The sequence below is a fragment of the Otolemur garnettii genome, unplaced genomic scaffold, assembly GCF_000181295.1.
Source record: "Otolemur garnettii isolate 467f Iridium unplaced genomic scaffold, OtoGar3 scaffold00034, whole genome shotgun sequence".
NCBI lineage: Eukaryota > Metazoa > Chordata > Mammalia > Primates > Galagidae > Otolemur > Otolemur garnettii.
This window is the reverse complement of record NW_003852429.1, coordinates 9,124,890-9,148,047: the sequence shown is the minus strand read 5'-3', so window position 1 is coordinate 9,148,047 and position 23,158 is coordinate 9,124,890. Positions and strand designations below refer to the sequence as shown.

Genomic DNA, 23,158 nt, shown 5'->3' with positions numbered 1-23,158 from the left:
GAATTTCCAGGATGGGCACATTCTGAGGTGGTATTCAGAATGAAAGACAATACAGAGAAAAAGGGTATTTTTTGCTTTTTCCTGGGTTTTTCCCTTTGAGGTAACTTGATAGATTAGGAAGACAAGCTTTGGGCTTAGCTGCACCTGAATTTGAATCAGGAATGCTTTCTCTTAACTATGAGGTCCACAGCCAATCATGTTACATTGCTCAGCCTCAGTTTCTCCATCTGTAAAATGGGGTGATAATACCTGCCTTGCACAGGTGTTGTGAGCAATGGCTTGTCACAAAACGCCTCTCAGCAAATGGGAGGGGTTGTTACCACCACCACGATCACTGCCACCAGGATCACTGCTGCCAGAAGTATCACCAGCACTACTGTTACTGTTAGCCAGAGAATACTTAATTTCAGTTATCACAGAAAGGCCCAGTGAGAAGCAGAGCATGAGAATTATAACTAGATCATATGATTTCAGAGTAGCTTTGAGAGCTGAGAGAGTTTGGGAGAGGTCAGTGGTTTTGAAAATATAACAAATAGCCCAGGCGCAGTGGCTCACACTTGTAATCCCAGCACACCTGAATAGAATGGATCACCTGAGCTCAGGAGTTTGAGACCAGCCTGAGCAAGAGCAAGACTCTGTCTCTAAAAAAGTAGTCGGGTATGTGGGGCATGTAGTCCTGGCTACTCGGGAGGCTGAGGCAAGAGGATCATTTGAGCCTAAGAGTTTAGAGTTGCTGTGAGCTGTGACACCATGCACTCAACTGCAGGGCAAGAATGAGAGTTTGCCCCCCCAAAAAGAAAGAAAGAAAATACAGTGAGTAGTGGCAGACTCGTGCCTGAACGTTGTGTCCTCTGTAAACTCTTGTGTTTTTTTTTGGCAGTTTTTGGCCGGGGCTGGGTTTGAACTCACCACCTCCGGCATATGGGGCTGGTACCCTACTCCTTTGAGCCACAGGTGTCGCCCTGTAAACTCTTAAAATCACAGACATCCTCTTTTTAAGAACTAGACTCAGGTGTGCTACATATTTGGCAGAACATTAGTAGGAAAACAAATCTTAAAGAATTTTAAAACAGGGTATCAGCTGGAGGAGGTACCAATCAAATGCAGACGATTAGCAATTAGGAGGCTGCCTCACAGTTGGATGGTGCTGAGCAAAGGACAGAGTGTTTTCAGCAGATCACGGACAGGAAAAAGAAGAGGTGTAGCAAAGACCCATAGCCAGATGCATTTGTTAAAAAGAAGGAAATTCCCTGGAATGTGAAAATTGAGTGGATGTAAAATTAATAGACAGTATTAACATTTTGCTTTTTAAAAAGGAACCAAGAGCCAGGTGAGGTAGCTCATGCCTATAAATCAATCCTAGAATTCTAGGAGGCCAAGTGGGAGGATCACTTGAGCTCAGGAGTTCCAGACCAGCCTGAGCAAGAGCAAGACCCTGTCTCCACTAAAAATAGAAAAATTAGCCAGGCATTGTGGTAGATGCCTATAATCCTAGCTACTCAGGAGGCTGAAGCAGGAGGATTACTTGAGCCTAAGAGTCTGAGGTTGCTGTGAGCTAGGACACCACTGTGCTCTACCCAGGGTGACAGAGTGAGGCTGTCTCAAAGAAGAAAAAAAGAAGCATGAAATTTTTTAGCTTTAGCCCTACATGGAAAATGGAAAGATCTGTGTGTTGTGCGTGGAAAGATTTGTGTGTCGCACTTGGTAAAATTAATTTGGACCTTTAGCAAGAGTTTCAGGAAGTCAGAGAAAAGAGAAGCGCCTGGAAGATGGTTTTGGCAGGAGTGAGGCCTTAAGGTTGAGGTGACTGAATAGTGTTTGGACCAATTACCTTAACAGGGACCGGCGCTGAATCACCTACCTGCCCACATGGAGGGTCTCAGTGGACCACAGCCATCCTTACTTCATTTATTTGAGACAGAGTTTCACTCTTGCTCAGAGTGACTGGTCTTGAACTCCAGCTTGTGATCCTCCTGCCTCAGCTTCCCAGAATGCTAGGATTACAGACATAAGCCACTGCCCTCAGCCTTACTTTATTTACTTTTGAGACAGAGTCTTGCTCTGTCACCTGGGCTAGAGTACAGTGGTGTCAGCCTAGCTCACAGCAAGCCCAAACTCCTGGGCGAACCCATCCTTTCGCCTTAGCCTCCTGAATAGCTGCGACTACAGGCTTGGGCTACCACGCCTGGCTAACCGTTGTATTGTTAGTAGAGATGGGGTCTCACTCTTGCTCAGGCTGATCTCAAAACTCTTGGCCTCAAGTGATTCTCTCCCAACTCAACCTTTCAAGTGCTAGGATTACAAGTGTGAGCCATCCTTACTTTCAAAGCTAATCAAGGAGGCCGAGGGAGCCTTTACTTTTAAAACTCTTTTCAGAGCCTATAACACATATGCAGGAAGATTTATCTTAAAAAATATTCAGGGTGGTGCCCGTAGCTCAGTCTGCAGGGCACCAGCCACATACACCAAGGGTGGCAGGTTCAAACCTGGCTGGGCCAACTAAACAACAATGACAACTGCAACCAAAAAAAATAGCCAGGCTTTGTGGTGGGTGTCTGTAGTCCCAGCTACTTGGGAGGCTGAGACAAGAGAATCGCTTGAGCCCAAGTCTTTGAGGTTGCTGTGAGCTGTGACACCACAGCACTCTATCCAGGATGACAGCTTGAGACTCTGTCTCAAAAAAAAAAAAAAAATTCAGGAAGAATGATCTGACAGGAATAGACAAGTTTTAATTTTAAATACTTTTTGATAAGGAAATCGAGAAAAAAATCAAGCGAGTATGCCACATAGAAAGCTATGTAGTGAGATGAAAACAATGGATTTATAGGCGTATTCAAATCTGAGGGTGTTACCACATTTGGTAGCAAGTTAGATTTCGTGCTTAACATTCTCAGTTTTTTAAATGGCATTATTGAGGTATGATTTGGGTACCACAAGTGTATAATTTGTTGATTTTTTAGCAATTATATAGACTTTGCAACCGTCACCTCCATTTCAGATTTCTTTTTGAAACTAGAAATCTTGCTTAAATATTTTTATTTTTAGAACCCAGATAAATGTGTAACAGATCAAATGTTTAAATATCTTTATTTAATTTAAAATATTTCATTTCAAGTTTATAGCCTCTGAGAAAAGCTGACAACAAATGTCATTTACAGCAGTTTGCAGCTAAGATCCAGAATATCAACTTCCTTTATCTTAGACACCGTATTCTTTCTTTGGAAAGCAGATCTAAAGGAGCTAATGCTTACTTGAAGACACTTGGAAAGACTTGCTAAAATACTGACAGGTTTTTCAAAGTCTAGATGAATGAAAATGATGAAGTAACCAATGAAAGAAACTTTAATTTTCCTAGAAGGCAGTAAAAGTATATATACTGTTGAAAGCATTTCTTTTTAGCACTGTCAGGAGTGGGAGAACCAGTATGCAACACAGTTTCTACTGAATACGTTCCGTGTACCTGTTTCTGTATAGATGCTGCTGGGAGGTACTGGATTCAGCAGAGAGTTCTTTGTTCTTCAGGGTGGCGGTGAGAAATGCCTCACTTTCTTTGAGGGCCACTAACCAAAAGTGGGGAACAACTGAGAATTATAGAAATGGTGGAGTAATATTTTTAATACAACTTCCATTTCCCTGACTTTAATATAAAAAAGAATGACATAATTCTTTAATAAATACAACAAAAAAGGTAAAAGAATGCTCTGAATTTCCAATCAGTTAAAGGACAGTAGGCAAGGGATGGAGGGAGGGTGGGGAGATGAGGTGGAGAGAAAGACATAAAAAGAGGAAACAAAGAATTCAGGGAAAGGAAAATGGGGGAGGAAGAGGAAGCCGTACAGAGAAACATGCAGCCTGGTACATGGGAGGGGGCACACGGGATGAGGGAAAGACGGAAAGATGTCCAAGGAGCCAAACAGCCTTTCCTGACCCTCACTTGGACACTGAGAGCCGTGGCGTGTTTGTGTTGGCACAGATGTCACCGAGAACGTGACTTTGGTGACCCAACCTCTGTTTGAGGTGAAACTGAGCTCTGGGCGAGATACGGCCTCGTTGCCAAAAGCTCCTGGTCCTGCCTTGGGAGTTTCCAGTCCACTTCGGCAGACTGAACGAATGACAATGAATCACATGGAATGGACTTGAGTGAACAGAGCCAAGGAGCCTTCCTAGGGGACAAGGATAGGGCATCACCAAACAGGAGGGGGCCTCGCAGGGAAGGACAGCAGGACAGCAGGGAACGCTGGGAAGGTACATGGACACTCTAGACATGCTGGATGCTTCTCTTCCCCATCAGTTTCTGCTGGAGCTCAACAAAAGATATGCCTCAGAAATACCCAGATTCACACTTTGCAACTGTTAAGTCTCTCTCTAGTTTTGGTCATTAGCAGGGGAGGGTCCTTGAAACCCAGTTGAAACCACAGTAATGTTAACTATGGTCACAGCTTTATTGACAGACTGAGCCCTGGTTTTAGCCACAGCTCTATCACCATCTTGGCTGTCAGTGACACTGGGCACCTTCTGAACCCTTGTTGGGTTTCAGGGCATGATGGTGCAAACGGAAAGGATTTGATGAGAAGATGTCTGAGATTTCATCCAGCTAAAAGAGTGACATTTTTAAAAATGAAAATTGAGCAAAATATAATAAAAATCCTGAGATATCCTTAAGAATGTGTTATAAATTAAGGAGAAGGCAAACAAATTCAAAAGCGATCATATTTCACCTACTTTAAAAAAAAAACTCTTATCCTCTTATACTGAACTGGCCATTTGCCACTATGAAAACATGTGAAATAGGATATGATCAGCACTAGGATTTCATTACTTTGCTTTAAATGTTTAAATACTTGCAATTAAAGTCATGATTGGCAGACTCTCAGCTTTTGTAAGAACTGGCATATTCTTTTTTATGGCATATTATTCTTAAAATGTTAAATAATCCAGGAAATGAAGGGAGAAATGTGTAGTTATGTCCCTGCATCTTTCGTTTCTACTAGAAATGGCTGGGTTCTGATTTTAGTGCTTTTGAAGGCTGTGGGTGGGGGCTGGTAGGTGTGGGAGGACCTGCCGCCGTCTATTAGTGGAATCAACCCTTTTCAGTTGACAAAGACAACAACCAAATCTTTAGATGCTTTATGTGATCTGCGTGAAAGGGTGGCAGTGGGATTTCTGGCACTTGAATAAGCGGAAACAATATTTTTGGCTAGGGAGACTTCTCCTGAGTTCTCTCAGGGAGCCTTCTAGAAGGCCATCTGGACCAAACCGTATTTCTTTTGTAAAACCCTGCATTCGGAAACACAAAGGTGTGTGAGCCGAAATCAGATACCTGTGAAAATTATTGGCCTTCAATTTTGGGGAGGGGATGTTAACTGTATGTTTTCTAAATGAAAAGACTTACATAAAGATTAAAAAAACCCTCTTTTTTTCTTTCTTTTATAAATTCCAAACTTATATTCCAGTAGAAGATTTGCCTATTAATGTAAACTTATTAATCTGCACTATTGTTCTCCCTTGAGTGAAATTAAAACGTTTCGTTAAGTGTTTTATGTCAGGTAGTGACCTTGTTTTTGACCTCTATAATTGTTCATTGAACCTAGGATTTAAAGATGGACACTTCCCCTTCCTTGGCCAGCTTGTGAAGCTATGATGAATGAAAAATATTGAAGAAGTTAAACGAAATCCTTCCAAAAACCAAATAAAGAACTTACTTATTTTTGTACTCTTGCATAAAAGAGTGTTTAGAATCCTGAAAATTAAGTAAAGCCATATATGTAGCCAGATATAGAAATATGAATGTTCTAGCAAAATGCCATTAAAATTCTACCACACATTATACATTTTGCTATTCCTTCATATTACTCTGTCAGAGTCTCCGTTTGGAAAGAAATAGTAAATTCTTATATTAAAATTTCCTGTGATGAGCGATCATTACAAAAAAAGCAATCAACTGTTTCCTTTACCTATCATTTTTGCCTAGAAAGGGATGAATATGGAAAGAGAAAAAATAAGCACTAAGTTTATAACATAGGTGTGAGATCAGAATACTTGAATGTATGTGTTATATAAGTATGCATGCTATATGTATTTACATAAAAATTATAATTTCTATTGGTATCAAGTAATACTAATTGCTTGAAAAGTTTTCATTTTAACTGACCAATTTTCATACTATATAAAATTCTTATTGACAAAAATCAAATGAATGATAAAATCATACTTAATAAGGAATACTAAATTCAATTTCAAATTAAGAATTTTCAAATATTATTGGATTCACCATTATCATAAAAATGATATCGAAAAGGGAATCAACTCTTAAGAAAATCCATTAAAATTCTAAAACAAATCACGTAGAAATGATTTGTCCTATCTAAAGTATTTTACCAAATAATTTGAAACTAAAATAATTAATGACAAGCAGGTTATATCTCAGACTACATTTTTCCGGGAGGATGGAAGAAAAGGTTAGTTTTATTAATGTTATGGAGGGAGACCTCACAATTGATGTTAGCTAAATTAAAAATAGTTTATGGGAATTAACATAGGAGCATAGATTATGTAGGATATTTAAAAGTTTTCCAATAAATTTTTACATGATAACCTGGAGTCCCTAATATCGGTCTATGGCCTTAATACTCATTAGTGGCGACTGTTGTGCCAGGCAAAATTCTTTAGCCTGAAAATATCTCTCCGTTTCCTGACACAAAGCAGCCACACATATCACTACCTGCCAAATGGTGACAGATTACATAAGCTGATGATTATTTGTTTTAATGTAAAGTGGTTTTCACCCAATGCGACAGTAAGGACATTAAAGTTCTTATTTCCTTAGAACTTTTAATTAAAATAAAAAAAAATCCTGTAATACCAAAGCCTGGATTCTAGTTATTTTATCTGGTTATGATCTAAGTATTGCCCCGAATTTTGTCATTTGGAGAGGACAGAGAGAAAACAAAAACGTAGAACTTTTATTTCTGAATAATAATGGTAATTATTATTATAGAAAATACAAATGACCCAGCATTAACTGTGAACTTCGGCTATACCTCTGGTCTTTGGAAAGGATGTGATTTAAGAGGGGAGCAGGAAGAAGTAGAAAAAGCAAAGATACATAATTTGCCTTCCTTGAATCATTTTTACTTAAAAGCATTACTTGAATGAAATTTTCATCGGAGGGGGAGAAAAGGCCTTTTAGAAATTTATGAGTGTCTCCCCAGGACACAAACCATCAGTTTCCCATCTTTGAGAGAGTCATCTGCGCTTTGGACAAGTATCTGAGGGTTCATGTTTTCATTAGTGATTCACATTTGAAATAAAACAGATTAGATGTTTGTTGGAAGCAATACTTTACACACCCGAGCAACCTATTTATATGAAATCTTTATAAACAGAACCCACATTATTTAAACCCCAAGATCCCCTCAAGACCCAGAGTCACCTACCTACAGATCCCATTTTTGTGACCAGCCAGTTTATAGGCAAAGTGAAAGAAACATGCTAACTGGATAAAACAACCATATGTCCCCACTGGAAGCCCCATTACGTGAATCATTTCAACCTTGCTGGACAAAGCGCCAGGAGAATTTGCTGTAGGAAACAAACCTCCATGAATGGGGCAGGGAAGAAATTAGCTAATAGTTAGTCTCCCCTCTGCTCCAATTTCTATGGTTCTGTGTTAAGAAGAGCTGTCCTGCCACACTGCTGTAAAAGCTTATACCCCAACAAGAGGGCATTTCTTATTTGAAAACAAACAAACAAAACAACAACAACAAAAACAGTTCAGAATTTAACATTTAAGTTTCTATCATCAAAACGTACGGGTAACTTTGGGACAATTTTTCCCAATAATACTTTTCAAAATACAACGGAAAAAAGGGTAGTTTTCCTCATTCAAGAACTTAAAAGCCAGCAAAGCGTGTCTTTCTGGTGTGACTACTGAGATTTAGGGTGACCTCTCCCATATTCCTATCTGTTTACAGTAGCAACTGGCCTCCTCTGATGCTACCCAATGTGAAACCTAGTCGGACCTGGCATGGAAGCAGTGCTGGTTCAGACTGCAACTCTGCTACTGTCATTTTAATGGTCCATAATCTGCCTCAGTTTACTATTTCACTAGGAGGAGTTTATCCATGTACTCCCTCAGCCGGGCGTAAGGTACACAGCAGAGGTATAGATCACTTAGCGTGTGCATATATAGGAAAGTGGATGAGAGGGGAGAGGATGGAGTTATTTGCATGTGTGCATGAGAGAGTCCATGGCTCTTCTCTCTAGGTAAAGATCTATGTTTCTTCATGGGGGATCTTGATTGGGGGGTTGAGATATAGAAATGGACAAAAAACACAATGTCAACTTAAACATATTTTTCTATAAAATGCATTGTTTTGCTGATGGGCCCTGTTGATGTGAAATGAGAGGATGCTATTTATCATGCACTTGGTATAAATCCAGATCAGATGTTTCCAATGTCACATACTCTTTGGTTGGATATTAAGTGTCAGTTTGTGCAAAGATAAGCCTTGCCAGCCTGTGAGTGTGAGCATGGGTGCGTGATTGGGGTTGGAGGCAGACATCCTTAGGGAGTGACCCATTTAATACTGTTACCCACTTTCGAAAGTCCTGGGATTTTCAGGTGTTCATGCTGCCAGTGAGAAGTGCAAGGGACACTTCTCACATGGATGTCGCAGGTTCACCACTGAGGGCTAGGTTTTTTTCTTCCTCCCTTTTTTTTTTTTCTCTTTTTCTTGTGGGGGGAATGTTTAACATTCAGAACCTTAATAATTTTTCAATATTTTTTCTCTCCTAAGTAATTTTGCATTGTAGGTATCAAAACTTCACTCCTGGAAGTCACAAGGCTGAGTTTAGAGATTACCTCTAGGATAGATTTATAAATGCAACTTTCCCTCCTAGCCTCTTAAAAAGAGGCAAACGGTATTATTGCAAATAACCTTTAAGATAATTAACTGACAATGCCGCAACTAGCATAAAATCTTCCTTCAGGCGACACCTAATTTAAGTGTTACTGGCACAAAGTGGAGACAGATTGTGCATTACCACTGCAATATTTACATAGCAGAAACCCACAGAGCAGGAAACGCGAGGCTCAATGATGCACTAAATTAGGAACAACCGTACTCCAGTGTTAATTTGCTTCCCATTCCATCCAAATCTCAGGTCCAGAAATTGGTACAAACACATATACAACCTCCCACTCTTAAATGACTAAACCGGAGGAGATTTTTGTACTTTTTTCTCCCCCAAATTAAAATAACTTGAAATTTATTTTTTTCCACCACAAGAACCATTTGGTCAAACTGTGTTTATTTCATTACAGCTTGTTCTCACTTAGATCTAAAATTATTTTCATATGAATGCGGCATTGATGTCTACAGAGAAAAACTAAACAGACTTCTATTTTCTCTAAGGCCATCAGTACATTTTATGAAAAGAATAAAATGAGAGACTTGATAGCCAGTTAGTGAAACATTTAGGAACATGGGCAGGGCAAATCTACCTTGAGCAATTTTCTCACTGATGAATGTTTCCACTCCCTCCTCCACCTTCTCCCCAGTACAGAGAGTTTTCTTAAACCATTCAGATAATATGTATATGTTTTTCCTTCTTCCCCATGGTATTTTAAACACTGTGTTCACCCAAGGCACTAACAAAACATTTACCTTTCCTGATTGCTGATGTTCTTCAAAGGCAGCAATCAGTTCTTCAGCCCACTTAATTTTTTCGGGGGAAGGAGAAAACTGCTCCTGGACCACAGCGATTTGGTTAGGGTGGATCACCTGCTTACCTACAAGAAGATTAATAACACTAGAACCATGGAATGAACAAACAGATGTTCAAACAAAATGTTTCTACCTAGTGAGCTTCCTGAATGCCTCATAGATACATGCTAAATAACTAAATTAGAATTTTTTTTAAATCAGAAAACAAAACAACAACAACAAAATACCCAAACCCCAGATAAGCTTTTCCAAATTGCTACATGAGAACAAATACAGCAACAGAAGTAACTGTGTTTCTGAGCCTATAGAAATACCACCTTAGCACAGACAATCTCTGATTTTTAGTTACAGGTAAATTGACCAGGCAGCTCACTGAATAACTGCTTTTGCTGAGACTTTAAAGGATACTGTCTGCAAATCAGAGTGATTATTTTGAACTAAAGTAGAAAAAGTTAAATGAGAATTCTCTTAAGTTGTATAACTTGCCTTTGCTTACTTTGTAAGATTATGCTGCCTTCCATGATTTCTTTTAAAAGTGGTCTGTTAGTTTTAGTAAGGCTTACAGAAACAGATATTACAACTCTATTAATATCAAATACTGTCTTACAGTGATATATTTAATTTTCTTTTAGGTGAATATCATCTCTTTCTTTCTTCTTTTTTGTGAACATCATTTCTAACTCCTAATAGAACATTGGATTTCAAGGAAAATATTTTTTGAGTATTGTGAGCCAGAAGGCAGAATTGAACACTGTGATCTTTACATCAATCTATTTAAAAATTTTTAAGTAGAAAATTACAGAAAGTTTCTCCTTCCAAAAACATATCCAGATTTTCCCTGTTGGCTTCTAGAATGAAGACTGGGAATTTACCCCTTTTCAGCACCCTCCGTATCTCAGAAGAAATCTTATCTCTGTAGAAATATCTTCTAAAAAGATGTATGATTCTTTTTGAAGTTGAAGGATTTTAAATAAAAGCATCATACAAAAGGTAAGAGTCACAGGATTCTGTGAAATCAGGCAGTCGTTAAAAAAACAATTTAACAATCGGGGAAGTGTGGAATCTAATTAGGTCATTAATAAAAGGCAACATAATTTAATATTATAATAATGATGAAATTATGTTTTATTACATGATAAAGTTATGAACCTATTTGGCCCTTTAAAAATGAATGAACACTTAACGATCATTTACTTTGCTAAATATATTTGTTAGTATATCAATTCGCTTTGCTTTGGAAATAGTTGTTTTGCCATTTAGGCAGTACAAATTATATCTTTGGTGCTTTATAAAATGTCAAGTTTTGTTATAGTCATTATTCTATCAAATGGAAAAAGGAACAATGTTTATAATTTTTTTTAATGTTTCATGAAGAAGAGTTTAAGTGGATAAATACAACAATATCTTTTCTTTACAATGGCATCCTTAAAACATCCTCACGTTTGCTATTTCATTCCTTATCTGTCGGCATACTAATAAAAACATTAAAAACCTATTAAATAAAGATTCTTTAAATGATTTGAGGAATAATTTCTCAGAAGAGATAACATGAGTGATGACAAGTGAGAGCTGTTTTCAATAGCAGACATTGAGATTATATTTAAGTAATCTAATAGTTGTTACAATATTATTAATAAAGGATGTCAGTTCTGGTAGTCATTTCCTACTAATTGTTAGCCCTGAATTTCATAATTTATGTGCATAATTTACAGTGATGTATAAAAAGCCAGATTTCATGGGAACTTCTTGGTACAGGAGCTATAATTTGAGGAGCAAACATAACTCCCTAAAACACTGTGAGATTACTGATGCCTATCATGTACCTATATTTCAGTAAGGAGGCCAACTGTAAGGCATGTGTGAGGTTTTAGAAATTGGTGAATATTCACACGTGAAGTTCTTTTTTTGTTGCATCTTATATATTCCAATAGCTGTATCACAGGACTTTAATGCCATGTGGGGACGAAGCAAATATTTTATACAGAAGAGTTGTTATTGACAAGTTACTGAGAGGGTGCAAAATTGGAAGACATTAAAATTGATGACCATGAAATCCTTGTTACAGTACCACTTGATATATCGTGCTTTAAATCAATACCTGCCAAGTCTTTTAGGTAATTGTATGATGGTGTCGTTTTTGTCTTTGACAATAGACTGCAAAAAAGACGAAAACCCATCGTGCTTCATATTTAGAATCTTTCTTCTCAGCATGCAGCACTGGCGTAACTGGGATAACCGAGTCAGCTGTTAAAGCTTTACTCTAAGATTTAATTTTGGTTTCTTGTTATTAAAAAAAAAAATCCTAACGTTAATGGCCATTGTACATCAATGCATTGATTGAAAATCAATCTACATGATTGTGACCCTCTGAAACAATGACTACAGAAGAGAAACTATGGGTAACTTTTAAAAACTAAAACTCATTTAAAAATATATGATTTTTTAAAGTACAGGAAATCCTTACTGAGTCTTCCTTACAGTATTATGGATAACACTATACTTTCATTGGATTTTAAACCTTTCAATTACCTGCTTCAGATAAAGCCTTCCTTCCTTCCTTCCTTTCTCTCTTTCTGCCTTCCTTCCTCCCTTCATTCTTCCCTCTTTTCCTTTCTTTTTTTTCTCTTGCTTCTTTTTATTCTTTCCCTTCCTCTCTTCTTATGTGAAGCCCAAGGTATGGCAATTAAATGCCCAACAACTAGGACAAACAGATCAAGTGGTCTAAAATACTTATTTAAGAACATTTGAAAAAATAAAACTACTACAAATAATCTTCCATCTTATTATCATATTGATTACCTTTTATTGGTTTGTAGAAATATAATTAGGATAACAAAGACTTTCCCTCTAAAAATTGCAGCATGGCTGTGGAGTGTGGCTCCCTGGTTCACGGCCTCATTCACGTGTGTGTACAATGGGCCTTGTGCCCTCCCTGCTCCCATTGTCCCCGCTTCCATTTTCTTTGTTTTTCTTTTCTTTTTCTTTCTTTTTTTCTTTTGCTATTTAATACACCCTGTTGTGGAGAAACAATAGTGCCAGGTCCATAAGCTCCTCGTGCTGAGTTGGGCACAGTCAAGAAATTTAAACCTGATTTGAAATAGCTTGTCTTCTGCGATTGAATTAGGGACCAATTTAAATCAGTGCTGTATCGTGGAGAGACTCTCAAGCTCCCTTAGAAGGTCTGGAGCAAACATTTACCCCAGAGGAGGCTGGGGAAACCCCGCTTATACTGAGTGATGGGGAGCGAGGCCAGTGTCAAGTCAATGCTTTCTCTCCTTTATTGAATTAGTTCCCATTTCAGGGCAACATCTGGCTGCCTGGCAGCCAATGCCACACATTTTGGGCCAACAACATCAGGGTCTATTAGATAAATTTCATGGAGTTTTTCTCCAACTTTCCCATTTGGGCCACATCCTAACCAGTCGTTGGAAGGAGGCAGTGACGGGCACAAGAGTCCGAGGACGGGGCGGAGGGACTCTTTCCTTTCTCAATCACTTCGAAACTTGGGGTGGTGGGGGTGGGGTTCGTGTATGCATATTAATAGTTCAGATCATTGAAAGATAATTCCCTATAAGGGATCACATTTATTTATTTATTTAAAAATTGGAGGGGATATTTATCTGAGCTCTTCATGTTAAAAACACAAAAATGAATGCCAGAGCTTTAAGTCTAATATATCTTCTTCATAGAACTAAAATTGCTTCTTAAGTCTTTCCATTTTATTTTGGGTTAGTTAAGTCATCATCCCTTAAAATGTTTTTTACATTTAAGGCCACTTTATGAAATGTTCCTATCAGTAACCCTTAACGTGGTACCTTGCAAAAATATTTAGAAAGGGGGCATCAGGATGCTTGTCTCTCCTCCTTATTACTCGGGTACATTTCTGATATTAATATTCTTAGCACTTTCATCACAAAAGCAAATAAGAATAAGAGCCTATGGTGTTATTTTTCTGTGGTTGCCTGTGTGTGTGTATGTACGTGTGTGATTGCAGATGAATTGTGGTTTTTTCAAAAAATAGATTTCTGTTGCAAAAACACAATTTTCAGTTGCTCCCAGCTCATGGGGTCTGAGTAATCGGGCACACCAACCACCAGATGCCCACCTGTGCCCCAGACTGAACTGCAAGGAACCTGCTGATCCTAGTGCCAGCCGACGCCCGCAGGTGTCGCCAGGTGCCCAGACACTTACTGGGAGGTGGGAGAGAAAGGAGGGGCTTGACGTGGCAGAAGAACAAAAACTAGTTAAGAGTAAAACAACAAATCAAGGACAATGTCACCAACGGAAATGAGTTAATATTTTAGGAAATTTTTCTCTAGCTATCAACTGAAATTCTTAGGGCAATTCACTCAAAGATACTTTCATAACAGCCTCAGACCTCCCCTCAGGCCAGCCAAAACTGCAACAAAATAATGAAGAGGACAAGAAAAAGATGGTAACTAACATGAAGAGAATTAAAATGAGGGATTTGTTGTTGCCTTGCAGAGCCAAAGAAAAATGAGACAGTGTATTTGGCAGGTTTTTGCCTGGCGTGGCTTTTTCATATTTTAAAGAGTGGAATTAAGTACACGAGATCTGACGACATTAGAAGTGGTCATTGCTAGTTAAAATTCTATTTCTATGGAATGCTTGCTAATCTAGACACAGTTTTCTAAGACATCCTCAAGCATCGTACCAGTGAAGCCCATGGCGGCTCCTTCTCGCGACTGTCTAAGAAGCCCCTCTGCATCACCAAAGTCAATGTACACCAGATCTATGGCTTGTAGGCCAAAGGCCTTTGCTGTGACCACAATCTTTTGTCGGGCGTAGAGGACATCCTGAGTGTCTTTGCTACTTGTTGCACCTGAAAATGGGATGTTGACAGAAAACAAGAGACTTTAGCTTGGGAAACTGAACTGAGACAGTGATCACTAAAACTCAGTTGGGAAAGATATCTGTGCACCCTGAGGGACTGCTCCTGAGCAAAATGATTATTCAAATACAGATGAAGAGGCAAAACTAAATGTCATACATGTGTCTGTTTAACTGGCAAGGCACTTGCAACACAATGGCTTCTGTAAGGATTAAGAAAAGGCCCCTCCTCCACCTCAGGAGGTAGATTTAGGGTCACAAGGGACTCCTGATATACTTTTTCCCTTCTGACCATGTTCAACAGTGTCAATGCAAAGATAGCACCACAAAAGGTGGCCATGCAGCTGTGCAGGGAAACGGTTAACTCCCCACCCTGAACACAGAATTGCTTCTGGCACTGCGGCTGCAGGGCCCTGTCTTCACTGAGGTCTGAGCCAAACACTTCTTGGATGGAGAACTTGGAGGAACGGAAGGGAACGCATTTTGAGGGGGGGCGGAAAGTGCCAGTATGCCTTCTGTAGTCCACTGAACTGTCGGGTACACAAAAGTCTCCTGGAAAGACTGGTATTAAAACAAATTCCTTTTTTTTTCATCCTGCGGGGATGGGAGGGCGTCACTGTTTAAGTTTGGACCATGGAGCTCACTGGTCAGGGAAAGTGCCTGTCTGCAGGTCACTGTGGCTGTGGTTCTGAAAACGCTCTGTGGCCTTGGCCTCTTTTCTAAAAGCCTCAGTCTCTAGTTAGATAAACACTCCATGCCTCAAGTACAAGGCTCCAGAGATTCGGTGAAAACCAGCAGTGTTTCAGTACAGTGCATGCTTAATGATAAGAGTCCTGAAATATATTTTAAAAGACATTTAAACTCTATTTTAAATAATATTTACATACTACATATGCTGTAGCACAATTCATTACGGCCCATGTGAAATTGCCTTTAAATTAGAGCTAGACAGGCAGCATTCAGACTGAGGCAAAAACAAAATATTTAAGCAACGGTGGGGCAGTTCACATAATATATTTATTAGGAGCAAAGTAGATGCCGTATACTCCTGAGCATGCCTGAGGCTGCAACAGGCTTTTTATGAGTTATGTATTTTATAAATGAATGGAGGTAATAATACAGTTCTGGAAGCAGGACAGCTATGAGGGGCCCTAAATTATGAGGAAGTGTTGCCCATTCGGTTGTTATGAAAAACCATTATCATGGTTGGCAAAATATACATTGTCATGTAAATGTCCGTTCCTGAGGGGCAAAGAAAAAAATTACACACACACACACACACACACACACGCACACACACGTCTTTGACACCTATGCTCGCGCGGAAGTCTTCTCCTCCAAAAACGACTGCATCTAGAAAAAGACCCACTTGAGGCCCAATCCTTAGCGTTTCTTCACACACAGCCTAGGAGAGAGCAGAACAGAACCAGGTCTCACAGAAATGCATTCGTCAGAGGCGAAGCACAATGTATGTCAGAAACAGAATAACCCCTCAATGCAGTCTGGCTGAAAGCAGTCTTAAAAGTGCAGCCCAAATATACCCCCTTTGAGAGGAATTTAATACCATCTAAGATAAAGATACTGCATATAATTGTTTTGCTTAATGGATATTAATATGGTTATTACAATTTATCTATAGAGTTACAATATTCGAATTGTAGTTCACCTCGTTTCTAGAGAATCTTTGAGCTTACTGATGTTGACTGCACTGTTATTTACATTTTTCCCAAATTTGTCTTGGCTGTAAGAGATTCTCAAATAATAAACATTAAACCATAAGAGAGAAGCATGGAATTTTTGAATCAAACTAATTGGATTATTTGTATGAGGATCAAGTAAATGGTCTCAGGATTAAAGACATCTAATACAAAAACCTACAACTCCAGAGGGGAAAATAAAAATGCAACAAGTCCATCCGAGATGGGTTAATAAAGCAACTTTGACATTTATATATGAAAGTAAAGATTAATGACATTGGTTGTGGACATAGCTGTAAATCTTGAATGGTGGAGATATAACCTCCTAATATATGTAGGTGGGAAAGAAAATGAGGAAGCGGTAGGGACACTGTTGATTTATTTCAGGAGTTATAAGTGCTTCTAAGTACATTATGGAATAAAATGCTGAAATGGCACTAAAACTAAATCACTGTGTGAATTTAGTTGCACGTAAAAGATGTGCTTTTGATTATTTTCTGAGGATACTAGGATGGGCTGGAAGAACTTGTGGTTAGTTGTGTAAACAAGGCAGCTCCCCAAACAGTTGCACCCGGCCCCTCCTGCACCATCCCACCCGTCTCCGTCTCCAAGTTTCCTCTTGCTCACATATTCTCTCTCCAGTATAGTTCAGCTACCTTTTTTTCAATGTTTTTAGTGATTTCTTTTGACCTCTGGAAAAAAAAAAAGGTAGGCCAGGAACTCTGAGAAGGGGGTGCTAGGTTGAGTGTTCACAGGTCAGGTGGAATGAGGGGCTTATTTTGGAAAACAATATAAATACCCACTGAAAGGGGCTAAAAATGTGAGCTAGCTATGAATTTGTTAAGGCAGGTAGTTTAATGCAATCACACAATAGTTGAGAACACTTGGATCAGCGAATCTTTGTGATTGCGTATTAGAAAATGTTTTATGTTCTAATGTGGCAAACTGAAATACTATACTACAATTTTTTTGTGTACGTGAACTTACAAACAATAATCTTATCTGCTAGACATTATGGATAATGTTGGCACAGGGAGGCCAGAATATTTCCTAATGAAAAGGCAATTGATAGAAAAGAACAACTCAAAGTTAATTCCTAAGTGTGACAAAATAAAATTTTCCATGTTTAGTCTATAAATGTAATAATTCCAAGTATATATTTACAGGGTGATTATTTAATTAAAATTGTTACTAGGAATATATGAATATTTCATTTAACTGTTTTGGACTGGGAAGCTTTTCCTTTCTACTTAACCGATTTCTTTGTTTTCTAAGATGCTGACAACCTGGTTTTTAGACTATTATAGACAACAAGTGGTGCTCTAGGTTTCCTTTGCTTATAAATCTTTCTAGAAAAATATTTAAGATGTTCAAATTGAAGACAAAAGTTCTCTTTAGGCGATAAATGAAATACTAATTTATTAACCGTATTATGATTTTCTTACCTTAAAATTAAGCAAACCCATTGCAGTTTCCACAAAAGGGATTAAGTTCATTGGTTGTTCAAGTTTTCGTCCTTTTAAGTGGAATGAAAATTTGTCTGAAAACTAAAATCAAAAGTGTCATAGGTGATTAGTAAGGAAAAAAGTACAATCACTGAGATGTAGATATGGAAGTGGGATTTAAGTCTTTGACCTGAGGAAGTAATATCCTAGCCTCTTTCCTTCATATAAAATAATTTTTAAAAAGAAGAAGAAAAACCAAAGAAAAAGGTAACCAACTTCCCACCAAACTAAACAGCAAAACCTCAGGCATTACAATTTTTTCCCCAAAGGAGCAGTTTGAGGCCTAGGAGTTGGAACTGAAAGGACAGACTCTCCGTTTAAATGCTTTCCCTGAAAACATATTTACTTAAGACCTCTCAGCCTCACTTCCTTAAATGCAAACGGTAGGCCCTTTGAAACAAGGAAGGCTCACTCTACCTGCCATTCTGTTTTTGTTTTCTGCCCAGTACAGACTGTTCAGCAGCCTTCTACTTGGAATCCATATTATTCATTATAACACCATTACCCTTTGTTCACAAGGTTTTTCTTCGTAATTTTTTAGCTTACCTAGGAAGACCTTAAAAAGGAAGTTTAATTCTTTGAAGACCAAAGCTCGCCAATTTTTTCCATGAGACCAGTTCACAGCTAGCTCTGCGCTGCCAGTGGGGTAGCCCAAATTCCAAAATCTATCATCTGGAAACATACAAAAGCTCTTGCAAAGATCCCCCCCACCCCCACCTTTCAAAAGGGGGAAAAACACACTCTAAATTGTAAATCTATTATGTCTATCTAGATCTAATAAGATACGGGGAGACGGAAAAGAAACACAGGTATGATAAAGATATTTTTGTAAATAAAGATGAAAACATATATATCCATTTTAAATTTAAGGAATATTCAGCTATTAATGGATATCAAAGGAAAAGGGAATTTTAATCATCTCTCCATTCAGTCTCAGTTGGGTAAATCATATCTAAGAGATTTGCATAAATATAAACCATCAAAGACTTTTCATCTTCAAAGGGGGTTTCAAGACCCTATAAGCTTTGTACTGTAATCATCACAGGTCACCACCCTGCAGGAATAAGGCTGCTATGGCAACATAAAAAAACTAATGCTTAAGGCTTAGCATAATATTCTGACTAATAGAAAGGAAACTCATTTGAAAAGCTGGCAGCCTATTTACCAGAAGCGGGATTAGAGGTGTTATTTCCCCTTTAGCTGCCCCTCCTCGCCTGTGCAAACCCCCCCCCCACCACCACCAAAAATCTAATCACTGGGATCTTTAAAAAGCTTTTGAGCAATTTGCAGTAACTTTACAATTAGGCTAAAATAAATCACAGCTTTCAGTAATGAAGAATTATTCCCAGTCGCTCCCACTGCCCCCACCTCGGGCAGCAGCAGCATCACCACATCCTCAGCAACTTTTCAGGGGGAGGAGAGGAATAACGCTCCAAAATCGCAGGAGTGGTGTAAGGGGACGAAATGCACAGTATCCGATGTAAATTGAGAATAAAACATGATTTATTTCTCAAGTAAGCTAGAAAAGGGTAGTGAGATATCTGTGGCTTCATTGTTAAATGTGTAGTAGATTTTTTCCCCTTCATTAAAAAAAGAAACCTTGCACAGTTTACTTGCTCCATTCTTCGTGATAACAGTAATAACGACAAAAATCACAAACTTTAAAACTAGGTAAACACTTTACAATAGAGTCTCTGTTCTTAGTGAGGAGGAAAAAACCCTCTAATGCCTTTGGTTTTTAAGCCAATAGAGGCATTTAAAAATTAAATATTCTAGCCCATCCTCCTCCTCCTCCTCCTCCCCCTCTTTCTTAAAAAATTGCATTAAGTACTAACACAAAAGGTAACTAGTGGAGAAGTTTCAATTAATTTTTTCAAAAGGAGACGATTAAATGTTTCCGGCCTGGTAAAGTGTTCATTTCAGCGAGGTGGAGGGGCTGGGGGTGGGGGGAGGAGAGACGGGGAGAGTCACAAAGAGAGTGGGGAGGAGACAAAGTCGCAGGGCTCAGCGATGCCGCCAGTCCCAGTGCACACCCGATAGTGTGCTGGAAGAATGCACACTGTTCAGGATTTGTGGGAGAATTGTCCCACGACAAAGGAGGCAGAGTTACGCTTGTTATAGTCCAATAAGCCGTGCCAGTCAAACAAGAACCCACACTAGCGACAAAAGGCGAGCAAGAGATTCTCACACAAAAGAAAACAAGTAAGCCCATCTTTCAGTTGTGCATCGGGCTCTGGGCTTTATGCTTCACATAAATACAAACGGAGAGGGAAAAATAAACAGCCAAAAAGACTTCTGTTAACTAGAAGGCCTATGTAGACTTCCGTAGGTTTTCTCACATCCAAGGATTTGCAAACAGCAAACAGAAGCAGGAGCTGAGGGCTGGGTGGGTCCTCCCCATCTGAAATTAAGGGGGGGCTGGATGGGTCTCCCCCATCTGAAATTAAGGGGGGGGCTGGATGGGTCTCCCCCATCTGAAATTAAGGGTAACAACGGTGATAAATAGGCATTAACTATGAAACCAAAAGGGAACAGTGACTCCAGAGTCCATTTCAATCAACTTAAGACACATCCGAATGGGGTCAGAGCCCTCGAGGATATTAACATAATCTAACCAGTATCTCCCAGCTTCTGAGGGTAACCTTAGAGAGAAGAACTTCGGTTTAGTAAGCAAATATTGGTCTTTGAATATGGGCCTTCAAGAAGAATCTAACACAGCTGTCGGATAGAAACAGAATGACAGCTACATATATAAAGTTTCTAGCAGCCACGTTAAAAGAGTGAAATGAAACAGGTGAATTTAATTTTAATACCTTGTAATCAATCCAATAGAGATCAAATAGTATCATTTTAATGTGCAATCAATATAAAAATAATTGAGATATTTAAATTTTTTTCTGGGGGGGGGGGTGATGGTTCCAAGTCTTGAAAATCAGCTGTGTATTTTGCACTTCCAATACATCTCAATTTGCACTGGCCATATTTCAAATGCTTAGTAGCCACATGTGGCAGTGGAAGGCACTGACCCGTCATATCCAAATACATGAAAAAGGTGAGTACTTCCGCAGGTGTTACAGCCACACTGTGTATGGCTGTGGTTGCACCCACAGCCTTTGCGGTAATTCTAGATGTGGCTTCAAAACTACCACTGCCCACGAACCCTGACCACACCCCCCTCCAGCATTCCCATTGCACAGGCTGTTTGCCCTGGAGTGGCACAAGGAAATATTATTTTATTCAGTAGGGATCTGTAGAATAATAGCAATCCCCAAATAAAACCTAGCCCCCATCTTCACAATTAAAACAATCATAGTGTAATTAGGCCCATTTTTGAAGTCTTCTTAATTCGACATGCCAGCCATTTTAAATTTCAGGTTTTTATTGGCTGAAAAGTCCGTCATGAAAAACAAACACACCTGTCAACAATTTAAAAAGGATGCACCAGAGAACTGTGCAGGAAATAATATCTGCGCTAATTAAAACCACTAGTTACAAGTTTCCTGTTTATTCCTCCAGTTGCCCTGAGGAGTGACCTTTCCTCCCCTTCTTTGAGTTCATTTTTTCATACGCAGCTAATGTGCTGTCGCTGCCTATGATGATTTCAAATGACTCTCAGTAAGAGCCATTTACGTCACACCTCTTCCAGGTGGAGGCCTTGGCTTAGGGCCCCGCAGGGTGGAAGAAGGGATGAAATTCTCAGGCAACCTAGTTTCCAGGCATTGCTAAGGGAGGGCCACGGAGGAGGCTGTTCTGCCCAAAGCACAGATCCAGTCACGAAGCAGAGGTACCATTTCAGAAGTGGAGTAGTTCCATACTACATTTTGGGCAAGGCCAGGTTCTCCTTGTGCAAAAGGAACTGTCTCTTGCACTCATTCTTTTTTCCTCAGTTCCTTTCCTCTCTGCTCTATGTATGTATGCATTTTCATAACCTATGGCACCCAGATCCTTCTTTTTCCTACTCCTTAGCTGGTCCTCAGCCTTAAAACAAAGCATTAGCTACTCACCCATTGGATTTCTTCAGGACTTTCCACCTTTGGTAGCATCAGGCTAGAAGGAAGGACCCGGGATTGCAGAAGGGTCTCCAGGTCTTTTTCGGCCAGACCACTGGACACTGAGTTGACTCTCACACACTTTTCAGTTGGGCCCAGATCAAAGTCTTCAAGAGTTTTTACAATTCTTAGTCGAGCTTCATTCTAAAAGTGTTCATAAAAATGCATCTCCTAAGTTGATTTATATCATTGAAGGGAACACAATCAAATGGTCTATGAAACTGTTAATGTGGATTCAGAGTCTGAGCACCATTATATCTATATACAGGGTGGCCATAAAGTTCATGTGCAATTTAAAATAGTGTGCAGGCCTGGTGCCCATAGCTCAGTGGTTAGGGCGCCAGCCACATACACTGGGGCTGGTGGGTTTGAATCTGGCCTGGGCCTGCTAAAGACAACGATGACAACTACAACAAAAAAATAGCTGGGCATTGTGGCAGGCACCTGTAGTCCCAGCTATTGGGAGACTGAGGCAAGAGAATCACTTAAGCCCAAGAGTTTGAGGTTGCTGTGAGCTATGATGCCACAGCACTCTACTAATCGTGAGACTCTGTCTCAAAAAAAAAAAATAGTGTACAATTTAAAATTGCATATGAACTTTATGGTCTCCCTGTATTTCCTGTCTACCAAATAAATGATATTTGGAAGAAGTCATCAAATCTGATAGGCGATTGCGTTCTAGACTTCATTCCAGATGACAATTATACATAGCTGAGATCTGCTGTAATGCATACTGGTAAACTTTAGTAGTGTCATCTTGCTCATCACCATATTTCCAGCGTAAAATAATTAATTGGTGATTTTTCATTGCATGGAGCTAAGTAGGTTCTGTGTCCTTTGCCTGCATTTCCTCATTTAATAAACACAAGGAATTGGATAACCTCTAGCTCGCGGCAGTCTTGTCTGTCAGCGTATTTACAATGTGGAAAATACAAGGATTTGTTTTTCTCTTGCCACACGCATCATGCTTTTTTACTCCATCGTTTTATTTTATTTTTTTGCAACTGAGTTGAATCTTGACATTCAATTAAGAAGATGCGCACAGGAATTTGACAATGCATACTCCAAAAAAGCTCCAACTTATTCAGGTGGGAGGTAATCACCCAAGAAATCCCATCATGAGGTGGCTGACGAATATATTTTTTTCTTTGATTTGACAGTCTCTGCAAGGTTGAAAGTCTGCTTTAGTATTTGAATTTGTCCCCAGAAAAACAGTATGAAACCAGGTCAGTTAGTTATTGGCTTTGGGTTGGGGGTGATGACTGTGGGGTGGGGACAGGAAAGGAGACCGCTGAAGGGGGAGGCTGGAGTCCAGAGAAAGCACGTGG

General features: G+C 39.3%; 1 protein-coding gene across 1 annotated transcript in view; it reads right to left on the bottom strand.

Annotated features, from left to right (window-relative positions):
* CLYBL (citrate lyase beta like) overlaps nucleotides 1-23,158 on the bottom strand; it is a 125,585-nt gene that overhangs the window by 11,838 nt on the left and 90,589 nt on the right. The window contains exons 3-7 of the mRNA XM_003789631.1: nucleotides 21,786-21,974; nucleotides 17,722-17,823; nucleotides 15,891-15,984; nucleotides 14,404-14,571; nucleotides 9,669-9,793 (exon numbers count right to left, since the gene is read on the bottom strand). Of these exons, the coding sequence (XP_003789679.1) occupies nucleotides 9,669-9,793; nucleotides 14,404-14,571; nucleotides 15,891-15,984; nucleotides 17,722-17,823; nucleotides 21,786-21,974 (678 nt within the window). The remainder of the gene's footprint in view (nucleotides 1-9,668; nucleotides 9,794-14,403; nucleotides 14,572-15,890; nucleotides 15,985-17,721; nucleotides 17,824-21,785; nucleotides 21,975-23,158) is intronic.